This window comes from Sebastes umbrosus, chromosome 17 (assembly GCF_015220745.1).
Source record: "Sebastes umbrosus isolate fSebUmb1 chromosome 17, fSebUmb1.pri, whole genome shotgun sequence".
NCBI lineage: Eukaryota > Metazoa > Chordata > Actinopteri > Perciformes > Sebastidae > Sebastes > Sebastes umbrosus.
In genome coordinates, this window is record NC_051285.1 from 7174039 (window position 1) to 7201746 (window position 27708).

At 40.8% G+C, this 27708-nt stretch overlaps 1 protein-coding gene across 1 annotated transcript in view; it reads left to right on the top strand.

Annotated features, from left to right (window-relative positions):
• rapgef6 (Rap guanine nucleotide exchange factor (GEF) 6) overlaps nucleotides 1-27708 on the top strand; it is a 161347-nt gene that overhangs the window by 12521 nt on the left and 121118 nt on the right. The window contains exons 2-3 of the mRNA XM_037747738.1: nucleotides 26112-26182; nucleotides 27028-27084. Coding sequence (XP_037603666.1) covers nucleotides 26112-26182; nucleotides 27028-27084 — 128 coding nt within the window. The remainder of the gene's footprint in view (nucleotides 1-26111; nucleotides 26183-27027; nucleotides 27085-27708) is intronic.

A 27708-nucleotide genomic window follows, 5' to 3' on the forward strand; every position in this document is an offset into this window, starting at 1 on the left:
TAACTAATGAAAATAACCATTAGCCCCACTTTTAAAGGCACAACTAACATTGAAACAAAAAATAAGACAACACAAGGATCAATAGTTGTAACAAGTTGTAGCTTGTAATGATGCTGTAATCCACACTGTTTGCTTTACTTGCTTAATCATGAGCTTGCCAGTGAAACAGAAGCACTTGTAATGCCTCAGCGTCTAATAGCTTCGCTTTTTTAAAACCTGTTTTGAAGTCCCTCATTCACACAGCGGGCCACAACAACAGCCGGGCTTTGTCCTGCTGGGTATTGTTTGAATGTAAACACGTCAGCTTTTCCTGTGGGTACCGCCAACCTCACAGCAGCAACAGCAGCCCAGTGTTCCCAGTGCGCGCGCATGTTTGCCCGCGCGTGCATGTGCAATCTGTGTAGCGTGTGAGTGCTACTGTCTGTGTGTGTGTGTGTTATGTGATGTGGGAAGTGCAGCTACATTCCACGGAGGTCAGCAGGCGTGAACAGACAGATATCGTCAGCTCTGACCTGTTTCGTTTGTAGGGAATGCAGAGCGAGGCTACAGGTGGACTCACCTTGCATACTTCAGTCAAACGATGAGTGACAGGTTGCCTTGACATTTTGAACATCAGTTGATCATTTGCTTTCCTCACAAGGCTAGCTGTTGTGTCAAATACGGAGCTCAATTTGCTTGAGAAGGACTTTCAGGGTGTTTTTAAAAAGCCTTGGATTAAAAACTGCAGCATGGTGTCTGTTGGAGTCTTACTTGTTGAAGTTTAAAGTTAAGTTGATTTTCTGTGGGAAAAAAAGATGATGGGGATGCAGACCTTCTTCAAGACCATACAGCATTGAGTATTGATCTTATCGCTATTACTTCGGTTTTAAGGGTCTTTGCGAGAGTGGGGGAAAAAATCAATACAGCATAGTCGTGATATTTTGCGAGACAATATTGTATCGCTACACGGACGTCAAGTATCGATCTTTTAACCTCTTAAATTAACCACTAAACTCAAGCCCAACAGACAACAACAACTGTCAGTGTGCTGACTTGACTATGACTAATAACTGCATGTGATTATCATAAAGTGGGCATGTCTCTAAAGGGGAGACTCGTGGGTACCCATAGAACCCATTTTCATTCACATATCTTGAGGTCAGACGTCAAGGGACCCCTTTGAAAATGGCCATGACAGTTTTTCCTCGCCAAAATTTAGTGCAAGTTTGGAGCGTTATTTAACCTCCTTCGAGACGAGCTAGTAGGACATGGTTGGTACCAATGGATTCCTTAGGTTTTCTAGTACCAGGATCTTCTACCTTTTAAAATTGAGCCCCGCTAAAACATACTAAGTTGCGTTAATGCGTTCAAGAAATTGTGGCAAAATTGCATTAACGCGTTATTATCGTGTTAACTTTGATAGCCCAAGTATTTTTAGTAGATAAAGGACTTAAAATTGACTTTTGAAATTGTGTTTCTGTCTAATTGTTTCAGCACTACAATTAAACAATACCAGAAATCTTTCAATCTGGTCTATTTGACTGTTTTGCTTCTTTTTCTCTCTGAGCAGAAGTGGGCCAAGAAGCAGCCTGTGTAGGAACCTGTTGCCACAGTACTCTTATTAAAGCAGTTTTATGACCTTGCAAAAATGGTCTGGAATGTGTGTCAGAAAACGCAAAAGCAGCAGCAGATACCTCCAGCTGTGTGTTTGTGTGCGAGTGTGCCGTACTGATTGTGCTTCAAGGGCATTAATATCCAAAAATTGAATGTGTGTTTGAATGCAAGGTTCCAATTAATGTCTGAATGAATGCAATATAAACAGTTTATATAGTTTTCATACATTTTATCATAGAATTGCATACCTTCACCAAATGTATGCAATGCAATCGTTAAAACATATTGTCCAGGACTAAAGGAATGGCCTTCTACCACAAGTCTATAAGCAGAACAGAGTAAAGATAGATGGTCAACCTGACTACGAATACATATGATAACTCAGTAGCAGATTGCTGCAGAAAGAATTTCATGCAGTTTTCATTTTCTGCACAAATTATCCATCTGCAAAATGCCACAAGATGAATTGGCAATTTAATCTCCTATTAAAGCAATACTCCACAATGTTTTTACCTGAGTAAATCCCACACTGCTTCTCTTCTCTATTGCTATACTGTAGATAACATCTTCTGGTGCTTATAAAATTATACTAGCTTTGACTTTTATGGCAACTGCTTCTTTAAGAACCAAAGCTGTTGCTGTCAGCATCTTGAAAAATGACCTTTTTAAATATTTGCAGTTTGGAGAATCGCTTTTGTTGATGTTCCGTATGTGGTGAAAATAGCAGCTGTTTTGAAAGTACAGTGAGGTTAGATATACAAACCTTCTGCAGATCACTAGTGCATACAAGGTCACAAAAATCCCCCTGACCGTTGAGTCCTCAGAGACCTGGCTGGTGTCAGCAGCTGTTTCCCTCTTGTAGCTTAGCAGGGCTGGTATGCAGCAAAACCTTGTAAACTGTATTTTGAAAGACTTAATATTGTGCTCTGCAGAAATTATCCCAACCCCCCCTCCAAATTCAAAAGCACACAGTTTAAGGAATTGACAGAATCTGCCTGAGATTTTCCGTTAAACCAGTTTTGACTTTTACAACTTCCTCTCTTTATCAGCCATATGTAATCCGTTATCCACAGATAGTGTTACACTGTCCTCATGCATTGTGCAAAGCTTTGCTGCCTTTTGCCTTAAGCAGAAAACAAATTGAGTATCTCTCCACACCATGTTTTTGTGTCTAAGTGACTAATAGGGACAACAGTTTTTTGAAATTGGTCCAGTATTGAGGGGGAACTGCAGCGGCTAAACAAGCTGTAATGTAATCCCTCAGAGCAATTCCTCACCGTCAGTTTACGTCCACTAAAAGTGCTTGTTTTTGCCACTGAAAGGCTCAGATTGTTATTATAAGTGTCTGACAACATTATGGAAGGGACCCTACAGAGAAATAAAATGTTTTTTTTTTACCTTTCGCTTAATCTGGTCTGTCTGTTCACTCTGAAAAGTCTGGTTGTGAAATCTCGCATCGCATCCACATTGTCAAAATCAGCAAAATCTTATCGATAAGACTAAGCTACGCTTTGTGTACTCCAACACAACAAACTCTGACAACACCTGCACTCCTCTCAAACTCTCATTCACGTTTCCAACCGTTGTCTTCCTGCAACAAGTCACATGACACAATAACAAACAGAAAGCAAACGGTAAGAATAATGTATTATTTCTATGTAGGGTCATTTCCATAATGTTGTCAGACACTTATATTAACAATATGAGCCTGTCAGTGTGGCAAAAACAAGCTCTTTTAATGGATGTAAACTTACGGTGCCAGGTTGCCCCAAATAAATACATAACAGGCCATTTAGTGGCTGGCGGCTGCAGCGTATTCATTCAATACTGGACCAATTTAAGAAACTGTTGTTCCCATTAGTCAGTTTGACACAAAAACATGGAAAATAGAGTCCAGGTTGAAAAATACTGAAGTTACCTTTCTAAGAGATTTTAACATTTTGTTCTAAGACATAAAATGAATCAGTAAATATCCCACTTGTGTGCCTTTAAACGACATTTGTTTATAGCCGAAGCTTTATACTTCTAGCGATTGCATTTACGCTTAAAAAATCATAAAAGTGGTGTTCATTTCTGGAGATTATTTTACGGAACAAAACGTGTAAGTATCATAAACCTTTGTTTGCCACAGAGCTTATTTTCTGCAACAATCCTAAACCCAATGGAAAAAATCCCATTGGCCTTTTTGTCGAGGGAACCAGTGCGATACTAACTTCCTTGTTGGGCTACAAAAATATGTCATCCCTGGAGCACTCTATTCGTTTAACCCAGATGACGCTTGAGGGCAGTTTCAGTCAGCCACCACTGAGATCTACAAGACAAAATGAACAGGCTACAAAAATGCAAAGAAGCTGTTTCAATGTGATACACATGTGGCTTCTTGTTCTTGCATTTTTGACCTCGAGGATTTTTGAATACTTTTGATGTGTGTTCAGCAGAGCTCAGGCAGTATGTTGGTTTCAGACAGCCTGCCCTTTAAATCCTTCAGAGACTGGACTGTAGTCAACAGCAGCAGCATTCCTCGCGGTAGCCAAGCAGCGCTGATGCACGAGGGAACGCGACCTGGAAAAAGAACTGATGCGCTTTCTTATTTTTGAACTTGTCTTTTGTTTTGCCCATGAAGAGAAAAAGATGTCAAGAGCGGGGCAAGGTTAGAGCACAGATTGTCTCCAGAGGTCCAAGCTGTTGACAGAGATTTATTCAGTCTGTTGAGATGAGTCAGGACTTTGAAGACTAAAGATTAAAAATGCTTCTGTGTGTTTGTCTGCGTGGCTATCGTGCGTCATTTCCACTATATGCGTGACCGGCCTGTGAGCTGTTAGAGTTGTGCAAAGCAGCGGCACACACTGATACAATGCGAAAGTGATTGCGAGGCATGACTAATTCAGATCCAACAATTACAACAGATATATCTCTCCAAGCATCTGTTTTCTGATTTTCTCCATTTCCATTGTGTCTGGCGACTGGGAGTTTTCGCTGGTTTATATTTAGCTTTATAAACTGTTAACTTCTTATCTCTTAGGGCCTTGACGTACCAGGGATATGTTTTGTAGCACATGTGTTCTGTGTTTGCGTGAGAGGAAATGACTAGACAGCTTTTGTATTTGTCATCCTAAAAATATGGCACTGCCAACCTTTTTCATGTCACTGTGAATCTCTTTAAATTGTCTCGTAATATGCTCAGATTTCTAGAGATAAGAGACTACAACTGGTAATGTACCATTCAGCTTTTCTTTGCACTGACATTGTCAGCTCAAAGTCTGTAATATAACATTATCCTTATGAACCAAAGCTCCTCACAACTTTACCAGTCAGTGTGACCCAAAAAAAAGCTCTTACTGATATTACAATTGAGTCTTCTTTTTTTGAAGCTCTGCCTTTCACATGTTTTTCATGGATTTTTTGGAGGCCACTTTGTAGTTCTTGGCAGAGTGCACAGGTAGAAGGTTATATAAAGAGGCATACCTGCTACACATCCTTCAAGGCTTTGTATATCTTCTTTAACTTTTCCAGCGTTGGACCATAGAAATGTATTCTCACCAAGCGATTCCAGCTCACTTACTGTTATTCTTGTACGTGGCCGCACAATATTAGCAGCCATGACCTGTTTCTGACCTTGATCAATGGTATCAACTTTTGAAGGGCAAATACTTTGCCTTTGTGTCTACGACTTGAAAAGGCTTTGTGAGCAGATGAAGTTTTGCTTCTTATCAGAAGATGACCCCGACTCTACCTCGTTCCGCTTCTTCACCCTTCATCACAGACATAACAAATTTGCATATGATGCATCAGTGAGCTATCTTTTTAAAAACCCTGGAAACACATTTTCTCAATCAGCTTACAATAGCAGTGTCTCCATTCACATATTTTTATGCTCATTTTGAAGTATCACATTAGAAAAGATGTATGGAAAACTGTGGATGAATGAATCCCTAAATGGGATTTGGAAATGCCGAATAAATGCTGATGTAGCGAACATTTAACTCACATGACTGACCAGCTGTTTCTGCTGTCGGCGTCTTCTCGGATATTCCCATAACGTGTGAATGCTTGTCTTTGTCTCCAGACTTCATGAAACATGGCCAACACTAGCTGACATGAAAGAACAATTAAAACTTGCACAATTGAAATAAATTAGGAGTACGTGCAATGAGTAGGTTGCGGTGGATGAATGGGTCAAACTCAAGCCTTTCACCTCAGAGACTATAGTTTGAGTACCATGAGAAGCCCATTTTTCACTAAGTTGACTTCTTATCTTCTGTTTTTTAAATTGTTATTTTCAGTTTTCAGTCACAGTTTGGTTGGGTTTAGGCACCAAAACTATATGGTTAGGTTTAAGAAAACCATACATACAGTACATGTACACATATGGTATCTTATGTGTGCCCGGGTCGTGTGCAAATAGTATTGTTGTCTATTGACACCTGGGTGCTATTAGCACCTGCCAAATAAGAGTTGAAGTTTTCTGGGGCTATAAGACTTTTTCCATTAAATTCTAGTCAAACAGTTAACTGAACTCGAAAAAAGTTTGTCTGGCATTGTAGTAAATGGAGATGTAGGATGAGTAGGTAATGGGTACCAGGAATCTGTGGTTGATTCTGCCAAGTCATCCCACTTAAGCCACCAGTTTGGCAGGGTCCAACCCCATGGTCTGGAGTTTTATATCTGCTTCATCAAACACAGAAAGTGCATCCTGAGTTTATGAATCCATCAGTCACTACTGGATCACAAAAAATATAACTTCCTGCTCAGTTGTAACAAGATTTTGAAAGTCTGCATCGACTGTCCCATCACATCCATTTGAAATTGACTGGCTGCCAGCTGCTCCCATTGAGTGTGATTGAGTCTGGAGCGCTGACAGAAGCGGTGTTGTGGGAGGCCCCCTTGTTTTGGCAGATCCTACTGTGGAAACACTGAGTCACTGTCCACATCAGAACAGAAACCAAGCGCTGCCGACTACCGTCTGCCCTCCGCTTCCCATTCAGACCTCTGACCCAACACCTCTCCTCTTTCTAAACAAAGCCAGGGTGCTACATTTGTGATTTAATGTTTTGCTTTTTGATAGCAAAGTTCAAATTGTCCATGTGCATATTTGGCCTTATTTTGTGGCTCCTTTGTGTCTTCATTATGGGTCTCTTTTAAAGTTGTACATGAGGTAAATTAGTATAGAAATTTATAGATTTTCTAATCATGTGTTGCTAAAAATTGTGTAGGAAAAATGCAAAAGTAGAACAGTTGGTATTGTTTAAGCACACTTGTGCTAGCAAATAGATACGATTTTCTGCTCTACATTTATTTTTCTAATGAATACATCAGAGAAATCTGATCTTTTATTTGATCTTCTAACCTTATATACTCCTTCAGTCTTAACACATGCCTCACACACGCTGAGTACAGCAGCTTACCTGTTATTTTAATATTCAGAAACAAAGCTAATCTATTGCAGGTGGAGCTAACTTTGGACGTGAGATAAAGGATCATGTAGCACATTGTTTTGTAAAGTGAAAACAAAATACTCGCTACAAGACCTTGTACTGACAACCTTCCCGTCTGTGAGAATGACGCCAAGCTAATTTTTCTTCCGCTTCTCACATGATTTACAAGAATGAAGCCCGGCTGGAAATGACTCCCTTCCACCTTGTCATTGTTCAGTCCTGGCACCAAGTATCAGAATTAGGCGTACAGTACAAACTGTTTTGCGTAGGAATATGGGCTGGTCTCATTGGTTCATGGATGTTTTGAACATTTTAAGTCACCTCTGTCTATACGTACAGGAATATAAGCTCATATATAGGTATTTAATTACAGTATCTGCAAGTTTGTGCAGTAACCGATGTTCCAGTAAAGGCACATGTAGCCTCCATGGAATTCAGACGTATACACCTGGAGGCCAACAGTGCGATTGAGCAACATACAGTACGGTTAACCAAAGTGTGAGTACATGAAGCATTGTGGAGCATACATGGATTTCCCCTGAGGCATAAGTGGTTTGGTTAACAAAGAGGTATGAGTAGTGCAAGTTGTACAAACTGCACAAGGTGATGATAAAATGCATATAAACACAATGACTTGTGGTTTGTGCAAGCAAGCAATAACACAGCAGTCGGTTTGATTGTTGATCTCATCCATTATTGTGACTCACACACTCTTTTACTCAATCACTAAGTCACCAATTTTACTCAATCGCTGTCTTACGCACTTTATGAATCACTCAGTTGCTTACTTTCATTTCAGCTGTGTTTTTTGATCACTCACTCCTTCACTTGTGTCTTTGCTTGGTCAGAAATGCATTCACTTATTCACTGCTGCTTTTTTGTCAGCCCTTCACTTTAACTTACACAAAGTACTTTCATGCTCACTCAGTCATTCTCCGGATCACTTGTTGGCTTGTTCGGTCAACTCTTTTTACTGACGAAGTTTGAAAGGAATGCAGAGCGCTCACCTCTGGAATGCCGGGAATGTGACAGCTGGATTCCCTGAACTTCCCGCCAGCAGCACAAACACGACTGTATTAAACAATGAATGAGGAATCCAAACATGGCAACCCATTCATGATAAAGAAAAAGCCGCTCGCCTTGAGCATACGCCGGAATGAGTCTCACCCACGTCATACCTGGGTGTCCACAACACATTCATTAAGTATTGTAAATAATACCGTATCCTTAAATGGCTCTTTGTGTCTTATAAATATACTTCGGAGACACTTTTGTGACACACCAGCCCAGTCGCATGAAAAGGAGTGTTGAATGATACGATAGTCCACAATAGAGTAAAAGTTAATTGAGTAAAATATATAACAGCCTATTAATAAGACAATACTTTCAAATAATGTTCCAACAAGGGCATTTGGGGAGTACATCGAAGATGTCAGTTAATATTTGCTTGGTTACAGATCTGCCAAAAGGCTGGGTGTAACAATATCCATTAATCAGTAACTAATAATTGTGCCAGTAGCATTCAACTGGAACCAACTGCTGGTGGCAGAATATGTACATTTTCATCTGGGAATACTAGATTAACTCTGAATTGCCATTTATGCATTTTTGTTTTATAGTAATATAATTTTCTTGGCTGAGGTTTTGTCCTCCAGGTTTTAACTACTGTACATTCTGCTCTTATCTGCACAGCGTTTGGCCTACTCTTTGACACAGTCAAGATTTATCACTCACTTCTATCAGATCAAATCGTAGCCGCTCATTCCAGTCTTATCAGACAGTTTGAACCATATCTAACACATTTATGTTAACCCACTGTGTGCAAATAAGCATCGACAGGGCTCTAGTTATTGAAGGTTATTGAACTCAATGAGTTCAATAACATTTTGCGGGGATTAAGTTTGAAGATTATTTTGATTATGCATGGATTCATATGTGATGCAGCTTTGTGCTCTTAGACATTGGAACTATTTGTTTTCTGAAACTTTTTAATATAGATACTTCAGACCTGTTTCATAGTGATAAACAGAAACACAGTTCAATTTGACTCATACTTACTTTTAAACAGTGACAGATTGACGTGATATGTGGAGTTTCTATTGGCCCGAAGCTAACGTGGGTGGGAGTAATGGACGCAATATGCTTGTTTTATTGGTGCATATGGTTCCCATCTGTAGATATGCACTTTTATATGACTTATAGCAAATTATCTCGCAGACCCCCTGACAGCGTGCCACGGACCCCACTTTGAGAATCGCTGATCTATACTAGATGCACGCTTGCTGTATCTGTGTTTGTTTTTTAGACTTTTATTTAGGAGTACAATCTGTAGTCTTATCTTGCAACACTAAAAAACATCCAAATTGTACATTGACTTGAATTGATTCATCGCCAATAACAAAACAAACAATTCAAAACCCAGGCTGATTTCCAGTTAATTCCCCTCAAAGTGCTTTCCCCTGATGTCAGTCAGAGCAGAGGTCATGACCTGGGAAGTGACTGCGTCTGCTCCCAATTGAAGCTCACCCAGTCCCATTCACTGATAAGAGTCAGATCAGCATCAATGGCCTGATTGACGGTGTGTTTAGGAGAGGGATGAGTGAGAGGAAGTCCATTGACTCAGCAGCAGACGGTGCAGTTAAGTAGGCATGTCTGAGGAGGAGCAGCCGGAGACAGATTGATCTCCCCATATGGAAACAACTTCCAACACACATATCCAGTGAGACGGTTAAAGTGAGGTTAGGCTTTAGTGATGTCAGTGATCACTTACTGTATCTGCCATCAACAAAAAATGTGATGACTATGCGAGGCGGCGTCTGATACATACTTTAATGTACATACTTTTGTACTTAGGTGGTTTTCTGTGGTGAATTCTTAAATGCATTTGCTTTCAGGTATGCAATCTCATAATTTTCTGTTATGCCGGCTTTGTCAGATCACATTTAGGATTAATCAAACCAGGCTCAATCAGTTTTGCTCGTTTTACAAAAAAGTAAACATTGGTTCCACTGAATTTTCTCACAACCTACCAAATCATTTGTCCCTTGACCTCTGACCTCAAGATATATGAATGAAAATGGGTTCTATGTGTACCCACGAGTCTCCCCTTTACAGACATGCCCACTTTATGAGAATCACATGCAGTTTGGGGCAAGTCATAGTCAAGTCCCGAACCCGGCCTGTACCTGTGCCTTTCAGACCCGACCTCACTGAACCTGCTTGGTTATGCCGAATTTGAGTTACATTAAGTCACATTTGAAAATAATCTGACCCGAGCCCGAAGCTTTATGCAACAAAATGACCCGCCGAACTCTGTAACTAGTATAGCCAGACCCATCTCCACAGTGCTCTCCAATGCTCTGGTCTGTGGGTATTTCTTCATAATCAAAACCGTCATGGGTGGCGCTATGCCCATGATGCAGGGTGACGCTATGCCCATGATGCAGCGACAGTGCCAAAAAGATGGTGCAGATAACGGAAGGTGTGGAGAACGCCGTGTGCTGCTATATGCAGCCAATGGCAGGCTTCTACCTGCAGTCTACATCCGTTGATTCAGACTAGTCTGTAGCTCACATCACGCTTTTATTTTGTAATCTTGTATAATTAGAGCAATTTTCCTGTCATTGTAGGATGATTGATATGGAGGTGTGCTTTTGAATTTTGTCTTTTGTCCAAGTTTGCCAGAGAATAAAGAAACACTGCCTGAGTGTAAACTATTCTGTAGTGCTCTTGAAACCAGTTGGTCGTCCCAGCGGCCAAAAGTAGAAACCTGGTGTGTTGACATGTGTAAACCGTTAGTGTGCGTTTGATATACAGTCCTTAGATTTGCTTTAAATGCTTTTGGATACGATCTTTTTCTGTCTTGTCTTGATTGTGGTTGAACCAAAGCTAGATGCTCCATGGTTAGAGTTGTTTTTCACTGGGGTGGTCTGGACTGCATTAGCCTTTTTTTTCGTTCGCCTGGTTTTCAAGGCGGAAACTATATTAGTACGGGGGCTGAGAAAGTTTCAAGTACCTAGAGTTGAGTATGTGAGAGAAGTGTTTTGTTCGCCAGCCTCTGTGGCCTAATCTTGCAGTTGGTGAGCTCAGTCAAATAGTCTTCAGTCCTCTGTTAACTGGAAATTACATTGGGTTATATCTACACAGATAAGATGCCATTCACTGGCAGGGATTTGTGTGTGTGTCAGTGTAAGGTCGCTGGAGGTTTGGCTGTGTAACTCTCGTGATAACATAGCGTGTTGGCTTCCGATTTTGTGATTCAATGAGACGCACCATGATATTTTCCATGCAAACTTATTCAAATGATATGTGAATGTTGGCACATGGCCACATATTCATGTACAGAGTGATTTTATTGTCTGGAGGAGAGGACCAGAACAACTGGATTTGGATGATAGTTTAGAAAAGTTTGCTCAGATTCTTTGAATTAATCATGTAGTTTCTGTACTTGTTTTTTATAAATGACAATGACTAACACCATGACATCACCAATTGGTTTGACTGCTGTTTTGAAGCCTCGAGTTCGGCATTTTCGATGTTGCCATCTTGGTTGTTGGCTGTTGCCACCTTTTTTCAACCAGAAGTGACACAAGACGGTGGAGCTAAGTACAACCGAACGCTGAAAAAGACATTTTTAGGCGACCATAAAGGTTATAATTAACTTTCATGAACTGAAAAAGTTGTAAGACGAAAACACGGACAAATCCCAGAGCGGACAACGCCGTGGTAGGTAGCCACGCCCTCAAGCTTCTCCTGCTTTATGGTCTATTTGACTCCAAATAGGACCATAATTTACTAAATGAACATCATGCTGTATTGAAGAAGACTTGAAACTAGCGATTGAGACCATAAACTCATGTTTACAATGTTTACTGAGGTAATAAATCAAGTGAGAAGTAGAGTCATTTTCTCATAGACTTCTATACAATCAGACTTCTTTTTGCAACCAGAGTCGTCGCCCCCTGCTGGCTATTAGAAAGAATGCAAGTTTAAGGCACTTCTGCATTGGCTTCACTTTTCAGACCCCAGAGTTGCCCACTGGTATGCACATTTTTCCTGCATGTATGAAAATTATACATTTTAGTTTAGCATCTGTACTGTACTAATGTTTCTTTAAGCTATGGCTTATCTGCTTACAATCTGCACTAAATCCCTCGTCAGCCCCCCCACCCCCAACATAAATGTTGGCTTTTAGGCCTAACTTTCCATTTATAGGAAACCTTTAAAAGGATGATGGCTGTTTTTTCATCTGACCAAGAATAATGAAGCATACTCATGAGTCCCATTTCTTTAGTGTTTGTAGTGGTTAAATTTCGCTGATGTTTTTACGGCTCTCACCAGAGAAACCACGCATTCCAGGTTCACCTGGTTCCTACATGACCCCGAGGGCAACAGAAAACATCTGAGGCCTGCATGAAACCCAACCAAACAAAAACAGAATTAATTCCTCAAGTCCCACGGCATGCTGGGTAAAGCTAGTGAGCCCAGCTGTAAGACTCTTGGTTCTTTGCAGTCTTTGCCGTCCCGTACGGTCCAAAATAGTCTGAAAAGCACGGAGCCACGGCGCTCGGTTCTGTTTTTGATTCATGCTGCAGCGAGAGTGTGAGAAGCGGAGCAGAGCTGCCTGTCTGAACAGATTGGTGAAAGAGATCAGCTATCTGTTCCATATCTTGGCTCTCTGACAGCCCGCCTGTGGCGAGAAGGCCATGTAGACGACAGCTATGCGCATAGGGCCAAGTGGAAGCATGCATCAGCTACTTAAACTCCCGCAGAGAGAAGCAGAGCTGCAGTATTCATTTACATGCTTCTTCATGTTTGTGTTTGCACATTTCTGTTTGTGTGCCTGACTAAACTTAGCAGCCCACCCTCACACTTGACAGCTGAGCTCTGTCCGTAAGTGAGTCCAGCTCAGCGTTGTGTGTCCAGTCTCTAACATCTGCTGCTTTAAACAGACTCTCGGCCGGTGTGTCCTCCACTGTCGAGGCCAGCAGAAGACGGTGAGGGAGGGGATAATGGGGGAGAAGTTAGAGAGGCATGAAAGACAAATGAGCTCAAAATTGCAGGTGATGAAAAGCTGAGCAGCTCTAAGTGTCGGACTCTCAAAACTTACAGCTTGAATAATTAAGATTAATGCTAATAGCCGAGTAAAATGAGAGCGTGTAACAAAGGCGGTGACTGTGCTCTTGTCAAGCAAGCGAAATGATAGATGAGTTCAAAATGAGTTGGTAATGAGAGGGAGCCAGGAGGGTGTGGGAAACACTTTGGAAATTACTTTTAGGAGTGTTTAAGATGGCTTTGAAATATGTGAAACCCAACAGCTAGTTTGGGCAAGAGATACAGTGTAATTAGAACAGATGAAACATTCAGATTTACACAACTTCAAAGCACCAGTGGTAGCATTTTGTTTATTTATGGAACATAATAGGCAGTCTTAAAACATCAAAATAAAATCTCCCTGTGTGTCAAAGGCTGATATTGATGATGTGCTGTGTCACTGTGACATTTTCAAGTAGTGATATGGATTTTTGGATGGACCGCAGAGGGCCTACAAACGCAAAAGTCTATCACTGAGTGAGAGATGAAGTTACATGATTGGTCGGCCGAGTGTTGGAGTTCCCTCATTGGCCGTTGCTCTTTCAAAATGAAAAGGTGGGAACAGTCTGTTAAGCAAATGAGCCCGTCCAGCGCGACGTGTCCGGCTCACGAAAATTGGACCAAGCTCTGAAACAAGGCGATCTAGTTCTACAAATAAAAATGAAAATGATTCAGTAGTGGCATGGCCTATTTCTCGTTTTTTCAGAAGTAGATTTTTGGTGGATTGTTTAGACGGAATAACAGAACGTTTTCAAGCAAAAGCTTAAAATGTGAACGTGCACTTTCCCCCACTGCCACAGAAAGTTCATTGCAGGCGAAAAGAAAACTTCCTATGCCTACTTCATTCATTTCAGCAAAAGAAAAAAAAAAACTGCAGCTAAGATTACATAAAGGGTCAGATTTTCCATTTCTTGTGTGGCAGTTTTTGCGTGTGTGTGGCTGTTTGGTTTGGCCGGTTGAGGAACGGCAGCTGGTGTGGTGCTTTCTGTACCAGACTCACTCTTCTTTTACCCTCTGTTCTAGTACTGAAGGAGTAAAAGAGGAGCAGACCTTCCCAATACAAAGTCAGAGATTATAGTACCGCACTTGCAAAGTGATAAAATGTGCCATGCCGCGCAGTTGGCATCCCAGCGGGGAGGTTGTGATTTATCTGAAAGACTTTACTTCTACTTATTTCTAAGTAATCGTCTTCTAAAGAGGAAGTGTTCATACCCTCTATTCACATCTATCTTGGTCTGTTTAGCCGTGTTTAGGGCTGGTATTTTCCTCAACGCCACATGTTTTGGTGATTTGACGAGCGTATAGTCGTCCAGTTCATATGCCAGTCTGAGTCAAGTACAAGTTCTCTTTTCTCTCCCTGTTTCCATAGCCCTCTCCACCGCCAGCACCACCACTGTCGTCACCCGGCTTTTTACGAACCCACCTCCTTTTAGTTTTCAGCGCGGAAAAACTCTCAGGATCCAGGACTTGCACTGTATTTGTTTTCAGCGTTTTTTCGCTTAGCAGACGTTGGCTAGTGTCACTCTGCGGCGCGCTGCTTTTAAATGATTTCAAATTCATGTGTGTGTGTGTCTGCAGGATCACATTGTGTGGTGAGAGCTTGAAAAAAGATCTTTTATGCGAGCCCCTCTTTTTTCAAACCTGGGTCTGCTCCTGAAAATAATTTCTTTGTTGAGTAGAAAAAGAGGCTGAGCTGTGAGCAAAAAGAAGGGGATTAAAGATTTAAGTGCTGCAAGTGTGCTTGAAAAGCTCACACTGATGCTGACTGATAAGGCCGTACCGCGCGCTGGAGCAGGGGATTGTCACTGAGCTGCTGTGTTGTATGGATAATGATCCTGTCTGGAGGTATGATACCATGGGATCATAGTTGACCTTGTCGGCCCTTGTAGGTTTAACCCATGAAGGCTTTAGGAATATTAACGTTATATCGTGCTTGATGCTAAGCTCTCTCTTGAGCTGCCCGGTAAGGAGATTGTGCAGCTGCGGGTAAAGACTGTGGATATTTTTTTCTCCTCTGCTGTGTTTTATTTGATTCTAACATGATGTTTTATCTAGAATAAATGTGTAGTTGTGTAATAGCTTACAAACAAGAAGCATTACAGCTGTCACAAGCACCATGATATATAGTAAACATAACCAATATTTAATGCTTTGATTAGCAAATGTGTCCTTATCGGCTCGTTGACGGGAATTTCATGTCTCAAATCAATGAAATTCTAGTCATTTTAACAAAAGAAGGTGCTCAAAAATCTAATCTAATCATCTAGTCTTTGGTGTTGAGTTTCTATTATGTATCATGCTCTTTACTTTACTGTGTTCACATGAATATTTCTCCACACACTCAGACACACAGGCGGACAAGCGCCATGACAGCTAACTAGGTGGTGGAACATAAAAACATTGCATAAAGCACACAGACATTAAAGGGGACATATCCTGCTAGTTTCCAGTTCATACTTGAAACATGTTTACATGATTTAATGTTCTGAATATACCTGTATTCAGGGTCCGAAATTAACTTTTTGACTCCAAGAGGACTAGTAGATGAAAAGAAATCCACCGGCCAAGCATATTTTTTACTGGCTCAGACAATAAATTGCCTTTTTGGGTCTCATATATATTGTTCTAAGTACATTTAATTTAGATAATAAAGTTTTATATTGAATTGGCTACAAAATTAAAGAAGAGGCCAGAGCAAAATTAGAATTTTTTTTTAACATATTGATCAACTGTTAATCAAGTCAAGCCTGAAATACAACTCAAGAAGTCTTGATCTCAAAACAGTCAATTTGACCGGCGGCAAGTGATAGTTTAGCGGAGTAGCTGATGTCCCGTATTCGGTTAACAGTGACACGAAACTAGGAGCGCTCGACATGGTCAGCTTAAAAACACATCTGGTAGCAGAGGACAGAAGCAGCGTGTCCGTAAATGACACCAAAGCTGTAGAGACTCTGTGCATTATTTTTTATAACATGACTATTTTGGTATAAAAACATTTACCCGCGAGTGTGGCGAATAGCTTTCCTTGATTTACTTGCGGAAAGCCTACCTCACGAAAAAGCCCAGTCTGCTCTGATTGGCTTGCTAGCAAAATATGGTGCATCTTTGCAAAGGTAATTCTCAAGCGGTGGGCGGTATATTCTAACGAGCCTGCATGTGACATAGGAAGGGGAGATTGGCTTCTTCAATCACATGTTTTCTAATCCAGGCAGCCCATAAAAAACTGACTGGGTCGTCTTATTTCACAGTTTGTGGGTTGGTCGGCACTCCAGATACCCATATGCACAAGCACTGATAAAGTGAGCTTTTTATGATATGTCCCCTTTAAGTTTGTTGAACTGGTGGAGTTCAGGCCCCTCAACTGCTTGTCACGAGTTTCCCATTAAATGTCAATCATAGATAGCTACTTAAGCTCATCTAATTCCGTTGACTCACCAGCTCACTACAGTTTATGGTACAGTAGAGAGCACTCATGCTGAATCCCCATCTCATGCAACCCTCTGACAAGCTGACATTTCTGTTGAGGCCTGTTTGCCGTCCCCGTGTCCATTAATGAAACTCAAACAGAGCGTCTCCGTCCTGCGCAGCTGTGTATAATAGTGGCTTACAGTACTATGGCGCAGATTATAGAGTAGAGTTGACCTGTTTCTATGGTATACAGGCTGAGTATTGGAAAGTTCTGTGGGATGCTGTAACTCCAGTGGTTTCCCACAGAGACACTTGATGTAACATTTACTGTTTCAAGCATGCAGGGCTAGGGCTGTGTGTTTTTAGTCTGCCGACCATGTCAACATATTTAAACATGTACAAGCTTAAATGGCTTTTATAAAAGACTTTTATAGCTCTAATATTTATCCCATGTGAGGATTTACTGTAGTAGTGCGTTTATGTGCAATTATAGAGAGTTTCGTTCCAATGCCAATTTTTAGAAAAAGGTCTACTCTTTTTTTTCCCACCTTCTTTTTTTATTTGTATATAAAGGGACCCTTGACCTCTAACCTCAAGATATGTGAATGGAAATGAGTTATTTGGGTACCCACGAGTCTCCCCATTACAGACATGCCCACTTTATGATAATCACATGCAGTTTTTTGTCAAGTCACAGTCAAGTCAGCACACTGACACACTGACAGCTGTTGTTTACCATGTTATGATTTGAGCATATTTTTTATGCTAAATGCAGTACCTGTGAGGGTTTCTGGACAATATTTGTCATTGTTTTGTGTTATTAATTGATTTCCAATAATAAATATATACACACATTTGCATAAAGCAGCATATTTGCCCACTCCCATGTTGATAAGAGTATTAAATACTCGACAAATCTCTTTTTAAGGTACATTTTGAACAGATAAAAACTTTTAACTATGGACAATCATGCGATTAATCACGATTAAATATTTTCATAGATTGACAGCTCTAATTAAAATGTATGCATTTTAATTTCATCTGAATATACTAATCACTAAAGCCTTTTTTGGTCCCTCGCTTTTAGCCCTGTTATGCTATAGCCGAGCACAATGTTGACACTAAGGCTTGGAGAGTCAGTAGTCTATGTAATGTAAATGTTAAAAGGCTGGCTGTGCAGGCAGGATGTTAGCCAAGCTGTTTGTTCTGCCGGCTTGAATGGACGTGTTGTATCTGCCTGTCTACAATATCCTCTCTGTGTCAGTGACAGACTCGACTGGCATACTGTACATTCTGGTGGAGGCGGCAGTGGGCCGAGGGGGGATTGAACTCTCTACAAAGGCCGGCTCAGCTGGTTCCTCCTGAAAGATGCAGTGGAATAATTTTGAACTCTGCAACGGGTTTTGAATGTTTTTTTCTGCCACCATAGGGGTCATGACCCCGCCATACATTATATTGCATATAAGTTAAACCAGCTCAAAGCAACAATATTCTCCAGGGGCGGATTTAGTGATTTGGGGGCCTCAGGCAAACACTGTCTTGCTTTACTTTTCATCTTTCTCTTTTCTTTAACTGGGAATGTTACTCAAAAAACCTGTTTTCTTAAATAAAACTATTAATACTGCACAGTATGCACAGTCTGCATTCAAATGTTTACTTCAAGTGAGGAGTGAAAGAGAGGCCTTATCAGCACAACACTTAACATCTGCTCAAGTTGGAGGTTTCACTTCTAATATACTGAGTCAAATCTGAATCTGCAATGTAACCAGTAACATTTCTCTGCCATGTAAATGTAGTACTACCATGTTTTCCTCTGAAGTAGATTGTTAAGTAACATCATAATAAATCTATAGCTGTTTGGGGCGCTTTTAGTTGGGGGGCTCCCTGAAGTTGCCTACTTTGCCTAACTGTAAAATCTTTCCACGCTTTTCATAGTCCAGAAAGTGTTTTAAAGGCTTTTTACTGGCCTCAGGGACATTAAACATACCCGGTACATAAAGAACCGCTCAAATTACAACCAGTTCAAGATAGAAATAAAAAAAAAAAACAGAGCCTCCAGAGTTGGAATTTGTTTTGCACAACAGTAGCTGGATTAATTCTTACTCATGTAGGAGTGCCTCATCATATCATGAATACCGTGTTAGTAGAAGGCTGTGTCTTGATGGGAAAGGGAGAAATATGGTGGGTGGGACAACAACCTCTGCACTGCAAGAACTTGCTTTTGTACGACTGCTCCTTGTTCTGTGCTGCCACGGCATGTTGATGTATGAGTAACAGGCATACTTTAGCAGAGCCTCGTGTCAGAATGTCAGTATATCTTGTCAGGGTTATGGGTGCTAGACGCTAACACATATAGATCTACAGTTACTGTGAAATGTGGATCACCAAATTAAGATTCTGTGGTCGGGACAGCTCTGACACAGGCAGCAAACAGGTTTCACATCACTTTTTCTACTGCGATAATGTACTTGTAAATAGCAACAAACATTTCTACCGTCATTTTTTTCAGTGTGTTCTTGCTGTCTGGGTAGCTGCTGCCTTAATCCTTCTTAGTTTAGTTTAATGTGTTTATACACAATATCTGCTGGACCAAATGTTTCTGCCAGGAGGTGGCAGCAGCACTTTAAATACCTGAGTCACACACATGCTGGCGTCTATCATCACACACTCGAGCACAACAAGCGCAGCAAGCTCAGAGCATCACTGATGATCAGATCCATTTGTCTTATTTTTAGTTTGACAGCTGCACTTCTGAGGATCAGATTAGACTCGATTTTTTAAGATATTTCTGCAGTTAGTCGCATCTGGTTGGATTCTGCTCATGTGCTGTGAAGCCATGCAACTTCAAATACAGCAGGAAAATCTGGGTACTGCTGTTACAAAGTAACTCAGCATCTTTGTTCTGATTCTCACACATGTCACTTTAAAAGCAATATCAGTATAATAGTAAATGTGTATAGTAAATTGAGACAGATTCTGCAAAACATCCAACTATTTAGGAACGTAAGCACCCTCGATCACAATATGAGTGAGTCCATTCTCAAAAAGTAAAATACGTTTTCCCCGCTGTTTGATTTCGACCATATCAGACGGGTTTGAATGAAATGCTACAGCCTCATCTGGTGATGATTTAACGGATGTCTCTCCTGAGGATGTGATGTCCTAATCACAGATGGGGTCGTCGGGCCACGACATGGGCCTCCAGGGAGGACAGGTCAAAGGTCAGAAGTCACTGAGGAGGGTTGCTCCGCTGCCCTGTGCGGTCCAGAGGGAGGAGAGGACAATGAGACAACAATACATGGCACGTGGGCTTGAAGCTAATGACATGAAGGACATGGCTTTGATAGTTGCTCATGTAAACCTAGTAGGGCTGACCCCTTTTAGTTGATTAGTTGACTAATCACTCATTTTGGTCTTAGTTGACTAAAGTGGTGCTTTTGTGTGTTTCTTTGTGGAGAAACTCAGTTTTACAGATCTGTCAATTAAATCAACTGATCGCATAGTCGATAAAATCGTGTTTTGTCGAATTTCTTTGGTCATAGACAGCCCTTAAACGTCGACCGAAACTGTTTAAAAATATGTTTGCATTTATATTTTCACAAATGATTCTCAGATCCTATATGAGAACGAGAACTGTCTAGTATTGGACATCCAAAAGATTTGTCAAATCTGGTGCATCAGAGGTGTTTCATAGTAGTTTGTATGTTAAGACATGTAAAAATTCCTAATCTTCTAAACTTGAATCCTGTGCATATGTAACAACAAGATTGCATTTTTAACTAGCTCTGTTTTACTTTCTGGGGTGAGGTTTTCCATGTGGGTTGGGAATGGAGGCGCCGCTGCGGAATAGATATGTGGACTGACACTTCTACATTAAAATATGGGGATCGTTTCCCTAGTGTAGGCCACCGGAAACCAGACCACAGCTACCACACCCTCAGCTCAAGTCCAGGCTGTGTATATATGTATTGAGGGCACAGTGAGAGAGAGAGATTGGCGTGGGCGGTGCAGTGATCTCACATTACCATCCTCTCTCTCTCTCTGTGGAGACCACTGACTAAAACAGCAAGGCAGAGAACCCCTCCTTGGACATCCTGCTATCTGTCTGTCTGGATCTATCGATGACCTGCTTTACACTAATCAATATGTGGAACTGGGGCAGCTGACTTCATGGGCGTGTGTAGCAGCAGCAGTAGTATTAGTAGTAGTAGTAGTAGAAGCTCTATGTGTGTTATTAAAGGGTCACGCAGTAAAATAAATTCATATATCTACTTTACGAGGAGAGGTTACTGTGCAGGTTGAGCTATCTATGGGTTATCTCAAGACTTTTTATATTCCTTTTCAGTTGAAGAACAGAAATTGAATTGACTGCAATACTGAAAATTCACTTATGGTCATTATCGCAAACATTTGCTGGTACCAGCCTCTCAGATGTTTTGGATTTGACGCTTTATATCTTTGGGTTTTGGACTTTTTGGTGAGATAACAATTTTAAAATGTCACCTAAAGGCCTACCCGACATCAAAGAACTAGCGGCGACGAAGGCCACCAGTTGCATCGCCTCACGTCACCTTTGTTTTGGCCAAAAATTTGCACTAAGTGTTATATACACACAGAAACACCTACTCATTCTACTTCATTAAAAAGATCTGAATCTATAAATATCCACATTTTTGAGCAGAGGGGGGCTTTAAGGAAGTATACTTGCGTATGTAGATCTGTGAAGATAAATGTGTCTGGGCCACATTATAGTGTCACTGGTGAAATAACATGGTTGGTACTATACTGTGTCTTTTTGAATCAGGCAGAGTATTTAATGTAACACGCTAACAACCAGGGGTTGAGGTTGGTATCGGGGCTGTCTCATCTACTCCGAGCCCCCATGCTAGCCAGTCGCCTCAGGCCCGTATGTCCTGACATTCACACACTTACTGTACACACACTCGCACATGCTCGCTCAGCAACATGACAGGAGTGCTTACTGCAGCAGTTTGTTGTGCTCACTAACCCAGTTAACTGTGAGTTGGAAGTCAATACGGTTCCACTTCCTCACCGCCGTGAACCAGGACTTTCACATACGCTGCTCTGCTCTGCTCTCCGCTCACTGTTCATGCCTCAGGGTCAGTAAACGGAGCTTACAACTCTCTCTCTCTGTAAAGCGGCTCGGCCAGGTCAAGCTCTCTATCCGTCAGCGTTTAGCTTTTATTTAAATGTGTGAGACAGAGCGCCCAGATTCTAGTGTCTTGAAAGATCTAGCTGTGCTTTCCTCTTCAAGGGAACTAAATCGGTTCCTCTTAAGTAGGAAGAGTACAAGATATATCTACTCAATAGCGTGAAATGCATGAAATAATGAACCACAGTGAGGAATTAAGCACCCTGCGATATAACCATAGTGAGAGGAATTAGGGGTGGGAATCACCAGAGCCCCACGATACGATATTATCACAATACTTAAGTCACGATACAATCTTATTGCGATTTAAAACGTTTTGCAACATGCTGATATTGTGATCTATTGTGATTTATTACCTTTTTTCAACTGCAAATTATGCAGTTTGTCAACATCTCTTTTATCTAATAAGGTGCAGGTTTTTATCGCCAACATTTTACATAACTTTGGAGCGTTATTTAGCGTTCTTCCCGACAAGCTAACATTACATGATTGGTACCAATGGATTCCTTAGATTTTTTTATTTCATATGATACCATTATCTTCACTCTAGCTTTAAGACTGAGCCCACTGCAACTTCTGACTGTTAAGAGGTCAATAGTTTATAAAAGATTGATTCTTGACGTCCATGTATTGATACAATATTGCCATGCAAAATATCACGATACTATGCTGTAGTCCCCCACCCTTAAGAGGAATAGTCTACCTGTTTTTAGTTGATCACAGTACAATAGGGTGTTTCGATCACAGGAAGTTTCCCAGGGGGGCCAAGAACCTTTTGAGAAACTGAGAAACTAAACCTGCGTTCAGACTGGAGGAACCAGAAACTAAATGTAGCTCCAGGTGTTAAAAAAAAAAAGTCCCTTCTCTGGAGGTAGTACTTTCCAAAAGTTCAGAAATTTGAGGGTCAGAGTTTGCAGGGCTCACCGTTGCTGACTGGTCAAACATGGACGCCACGGCAACTACAACTTGTGTACCACTTCATTCATAAAAACAAGGAAGTACTCTAGTGTCGACATTAGGACGAGGGTTGGACGTTTCAGTCTTTCTCTCTTGGTATTTTCCTCTGTCTGACGCCGTCTCTGTTCACTCCCCTCTTTCTCTCTGCTCCATCTCTTCCCCCAAATCCTTCCTTCCTTCCTTCCTTCCTGTGTCAGACAGAGCCAACAACACATCAGAGGTGTGTTGGTTCATTGCATTAAAGGCTCCCCCGTCCCCAGTGTTCAGCTCGGCTTCCTCTGGCTCCCACTGCTTGACTCAGTTTCACAAAAGCATGCTCCTTTTCTCTTTTGGTCTCTCTCTGCTGTATTGATTGTGACGTATTGCTGTCATACAGATGTAATACCCTGCAATACTGCAATACTTAATTCTTTCACCAACCTGTAATGCCCGTTATTATATCTCAGACACCACTGATCAGATTTGTGGAGGCTTGTTTTCAAGTTTTGCAAGTCTTGCCAGTGTTTATACAACCTTATCAAAATGGTATTAAAGTGGCTTAAGGGGTTTATATCATGTATAAGAGAAAACATATCTGCTGTTACCTGTTTAAACATATAATCCATAATCTCATACTTCATAAAATGTCTGTATATTTGCGTATATGATGTGTGGCTTCAAGTAACACACCCTCAAGGTACACATAAAAGTTTTGTCTGGCTCTCAGTATTTGTTTGAAATGCTTGACAATACATTTCAGACTGAAACACAAATCCCCAATCTGCTTAAGTACTGTGTAAACAAAACCAGTAGTGAGGAAACGGTGTTCCAACACACTGCAAATATGAATTTGTCCTCAAAGGATTTTCTGATTCATTAGTTCAGATTAGTGCACTGTAGCTGTCACATTTTGTTTTGTCTGTTCTTGCTAAACTGCAGCTGTGCTTTGGTTTTATCCTGGAGAAGGATGATTTTTAGGGAAAACATTTGTTTCTTGTTTCAGCTGTCAGAGGTTGAAAGCGCAGCTTCCTGGCTCCTGGTCACTTTAATTTATTTTTTTTTGTTTAAATGTTTTCATTTGGCTCAACTTCTTACTTTTGGCAGTCCATTCCAATCATAAGTACAGGAAGTATATAAATGCATGATGCTGGACTTCTACATTGGCTACAGAATGACAGGAAGGATGGAGACTCTATGATTTGGGTTCAGACTTAAAGTAAACGGGCTGTGCTTTAAAGGAAAAGTTTGACATTTTGAGAACTATACTTATCCACTTAACCGTGAAAACAACAGAAAAGACAAAAACAATTCAGCAATTTAATAATATGATCATTTGGGACCACTGCACGAGAGACAATAAAATAATAAAAATAGAATAAAATAGAATTAAAAGCTATAATAACAGAATAAAATGTAAAACTATATTAATAAAATAGCGATAAAATAGAATAAAATTATACAACTTAAATACAATAAGATACGTGAAAATAACAATAAAATAGAATACAATTTTACAACTTAAATACAATAAATTAAGCGAATAAAAATAATGACCATTCTTAATCAAAGACCTGTTGTAATTTTGCGCTTACAATTTACACTTCCAGCAGCTCCCAGACTGGAAAAAGGGGGAAACGGCTAGTCTGGATCCGTCCAAAGGCCAGAACACGTTGCCAGGCAACCAGCATAGACTCCAGGATGTTACTGGTCCCGACCAAGAAATAGTCCGGCACACAACTCCCCGTAAAGCGATCAATCGTCACATTTAGAGGTGATGGTAGGCAGATATTGGTCAATGTCATTGGTTCATGTCTGTAATGAACTGGCCTGTGTGTGTCTTTGTGTGTGTGACAGCATGTGTGTGAACATAAGCAGTCATCCATGCAGTCCACCTGTTTAAAGTAGTTGCCCTGTGGCCTGAATAGCTGCTCTGTTTGTTTGATCCTACAGATGCTTACATGAAGCTGTTCCCTTCACGTACACACTCTGTCAGCCTCTTAATGTTGTGACAGCTGGCCCTGATAGGGTCCTATTTTAAGTCCGTGGGTGGATATATCTGCGCTCGTCTCGCTGCTGTCATGTGCGTACATAAGTGGTATGCCTGCCTGTCTGGTTCGAGGGTGTCGATTTGATAGGCAGTGTGTGGTATGGTCCAAGTGGCTAGATGTGATTTACATGGTGCTGAGACATTCCACACACTCTAAACAATGAGCTAATCTTTTAAAAGCTTTCACTCTTTTTAAATACTAAACACACTCGGAGCAGTTTGCAGCTTTCGCAAATGTGTGTGTAAATGTATATTATTTGAAATGGCAGTGAATGGCTTCTCACTAGTAGCAGCAAAGAGGTGTGGACTCAAGTCCCACAACTTGGACTTGAGTCAGACTCGGGTCACACATTTGATGGCTTTAGATTTGACAAAATAAAAAAAGACTTGCAACTTGACATTAACACCAATGACTCGTGTCTTCACTTGGACTTGAGACTTTTGACTTGAAAATACTTGATCAATGAATTTCCCTTCATTTGCTAAATCAACCAACGTTAATAATTCATTCCCAGCACGTCGACACTTAATTCTCCAGATCCACTTTGTTTCAACCAATGAAGAACCAACGTTTTGTTACTGAGCGTCAGTTGATGCCAGTTACTCTGTTGAGCCTTCGGACTTGACTTGAGACTTATCAGTCTTGACTTGGGACTTGACTTGAGACTTGACTGGAGACTTGACTTGAGACTTGCTTGTCTTGACTTTGGACTTACCTGGCTTGACTTGGGAATTGACTTGAGACCTATCAGTCTTGATTTGGGACTTGACTTGAGACTTGACTTGGGTCTTGACTCGGGACTTGACTTGGGTCTTGACTCGGGACATGCCTGTCTAGACTTGGGACTTGACTCAGGACTTGCCTGTCTTGACTTGGGACTTGAATTGTGACTTGCCTGTGGTGACTTGGGACTTGACTTGAGACTTATCAGTCTTGACCTGGGACTTGACTTGAGACTTGACTTGAGACTTGACTTGAGACTTGGCTTGAGACTTGCTTGTCTTGACTTGGGACTTGCCTGTCTTGACTTCGGACTTACCTGGCTTGACTTGGGACTTGACTTGAGACTTGACTGGAGACTTGACTTGAGACTTGCTTTTCTTGACTTGGGACTTATCAGTCTTGACTTGGGACTTATCAGTCTTGACTTGGGACTTGCCTGGCTTGACTTGGGTCTTGACTTGGGTCTTGACTCGGGACTTGCCTGTCTTGACTTGGGACTTGACTTGGGCCTTGCAAAACAATGACTTGGTCCCACCTCTAGTAGTAGCACAGATTACCGCAGCATGTGTGTACACCATGTTGCAGTTTTTGTGTGCGTGGAAATGTGAGATCATTTAATAATTTCTCTTATAAGTAGTAATTTCTTGGTGGAGAGTGATGAATGTTCACTAACATAGATTTCATTGTCTTTCTGTCCTGCAGGACCTGCACACCATCTACTGCCACCTCTACCACATGGACGTCCTCTCTCACCTCAGGGAACATCAGCTAAGGTGAGTCAAAAGACATTAAGTGTTACTCAAGCTTTTGATTTTTTTCTGAGTGTTGCTTTGCTACTATCAAATGACTACTGTCAATCACAGTATCATCTTACCAAAATAAATGTAGATTAGCCTTTAGGCTTACTTTCTGCATGGATTGTTCTATGTGGCACACCCTCAGCAAACAGGTTTAAGAGTGTTTAAAATATGTTTTCAAATACCTTTTGCCCGAGGTTGGTTTTCCACCCCGTCTTTATCATTCAAATGACGTCTTTTAGACATTCACACGTTCATACCAAACATGTCTGAAATGTTCCGCCTTAAGCCTGGAATGTTTTTCTTTGCTGGTTTAGTGCAGCAGGTGATAACAATGACATTTGAACAGGAGTGTTCACATTAGAACAAACAACAGTGTGAGATTAAAATGTGAACCATTTACGAGAAGTGATTTCACTATGGACACACAGAGGCAGATATGAACATCCAGTAGACATCTGTTGGTAAATGAATGATAAAGTGAACCAAACCTCTGTCCAGTTAGTAAGATACAGTACTTCTGAGTCTATTTGACTTGTGTTTACAGACCCTGGTTCTCTTGTAATTGGGTTCAATCGACCAAAGACGCAGTAAAATTCTGCTACAACTCAGACCAAAGAAAATGAAATGTATGTTGGGCTGCAGCCAGCGGGTCACTTTAACTCTCTGAGCTGACAGACAGTAATGATGGTGTCTAAAATGGGAGAGCTCGTTGCCTTTCTGAGAACAAGTGTAGGATGTGTGATGGATTGTTAGAGCTAAGAATGTGTTAGGGATGTGTTCGGAGAGAAAAAGTGAACATCTTTGTCTTTCTGTCTCAGGTCGATGTGTACCTCGGCCAGGTATGAGAGACATGAGGCTAACCACGTCCTGTTCTAGTAAGTACAAACTCTCACACACAGAGCAGGAAGTAGTCTGCTACTCTCTCTCTCTCTATATATATATTCAAATATCTGCTGAGGAAAGCTTGTTCTATTCAAATAGGAGTTGTTTGGTGTATTTTTATTACCAGTATTTACCAAGTTGAATATTTTTTCAAGAATATCCTGCTTCACAATCACAGAATCTGTAACATTAACGCTGTAGCTGTCTAGAATAACTGTGTCAGCACTAAAGCAAATGATACCTTGCTCAGGGGGAAGTCAGTTTCTGTAATCTACCTCATAAAATATTAATATTTTTTCACATTATAGTTCCCCTTTATAGTCGTATAACTCCTATTTTCCCAGTTTAATATCGTGTTTATTTTGTTTTAAAGTATTAGGCTGGCAATATTCTTTATATGTGTTATTGTCAACAAATCCTGTTAAAAAGACCAAAAATAACACTGTCTCTCAAGACTTTCTGACTTTCTGACTTCCCCAGCCATCTCTAAATCAGGCCACAAATACAGAATATCCACTTTAAAAAAAGCTAAATAATTATCTAAAATGTACAACCGGGAACTGTAGTTTTTAGCAAACATTAAGCTGCTGAAACAGGAATAAATAATGCATTTATGC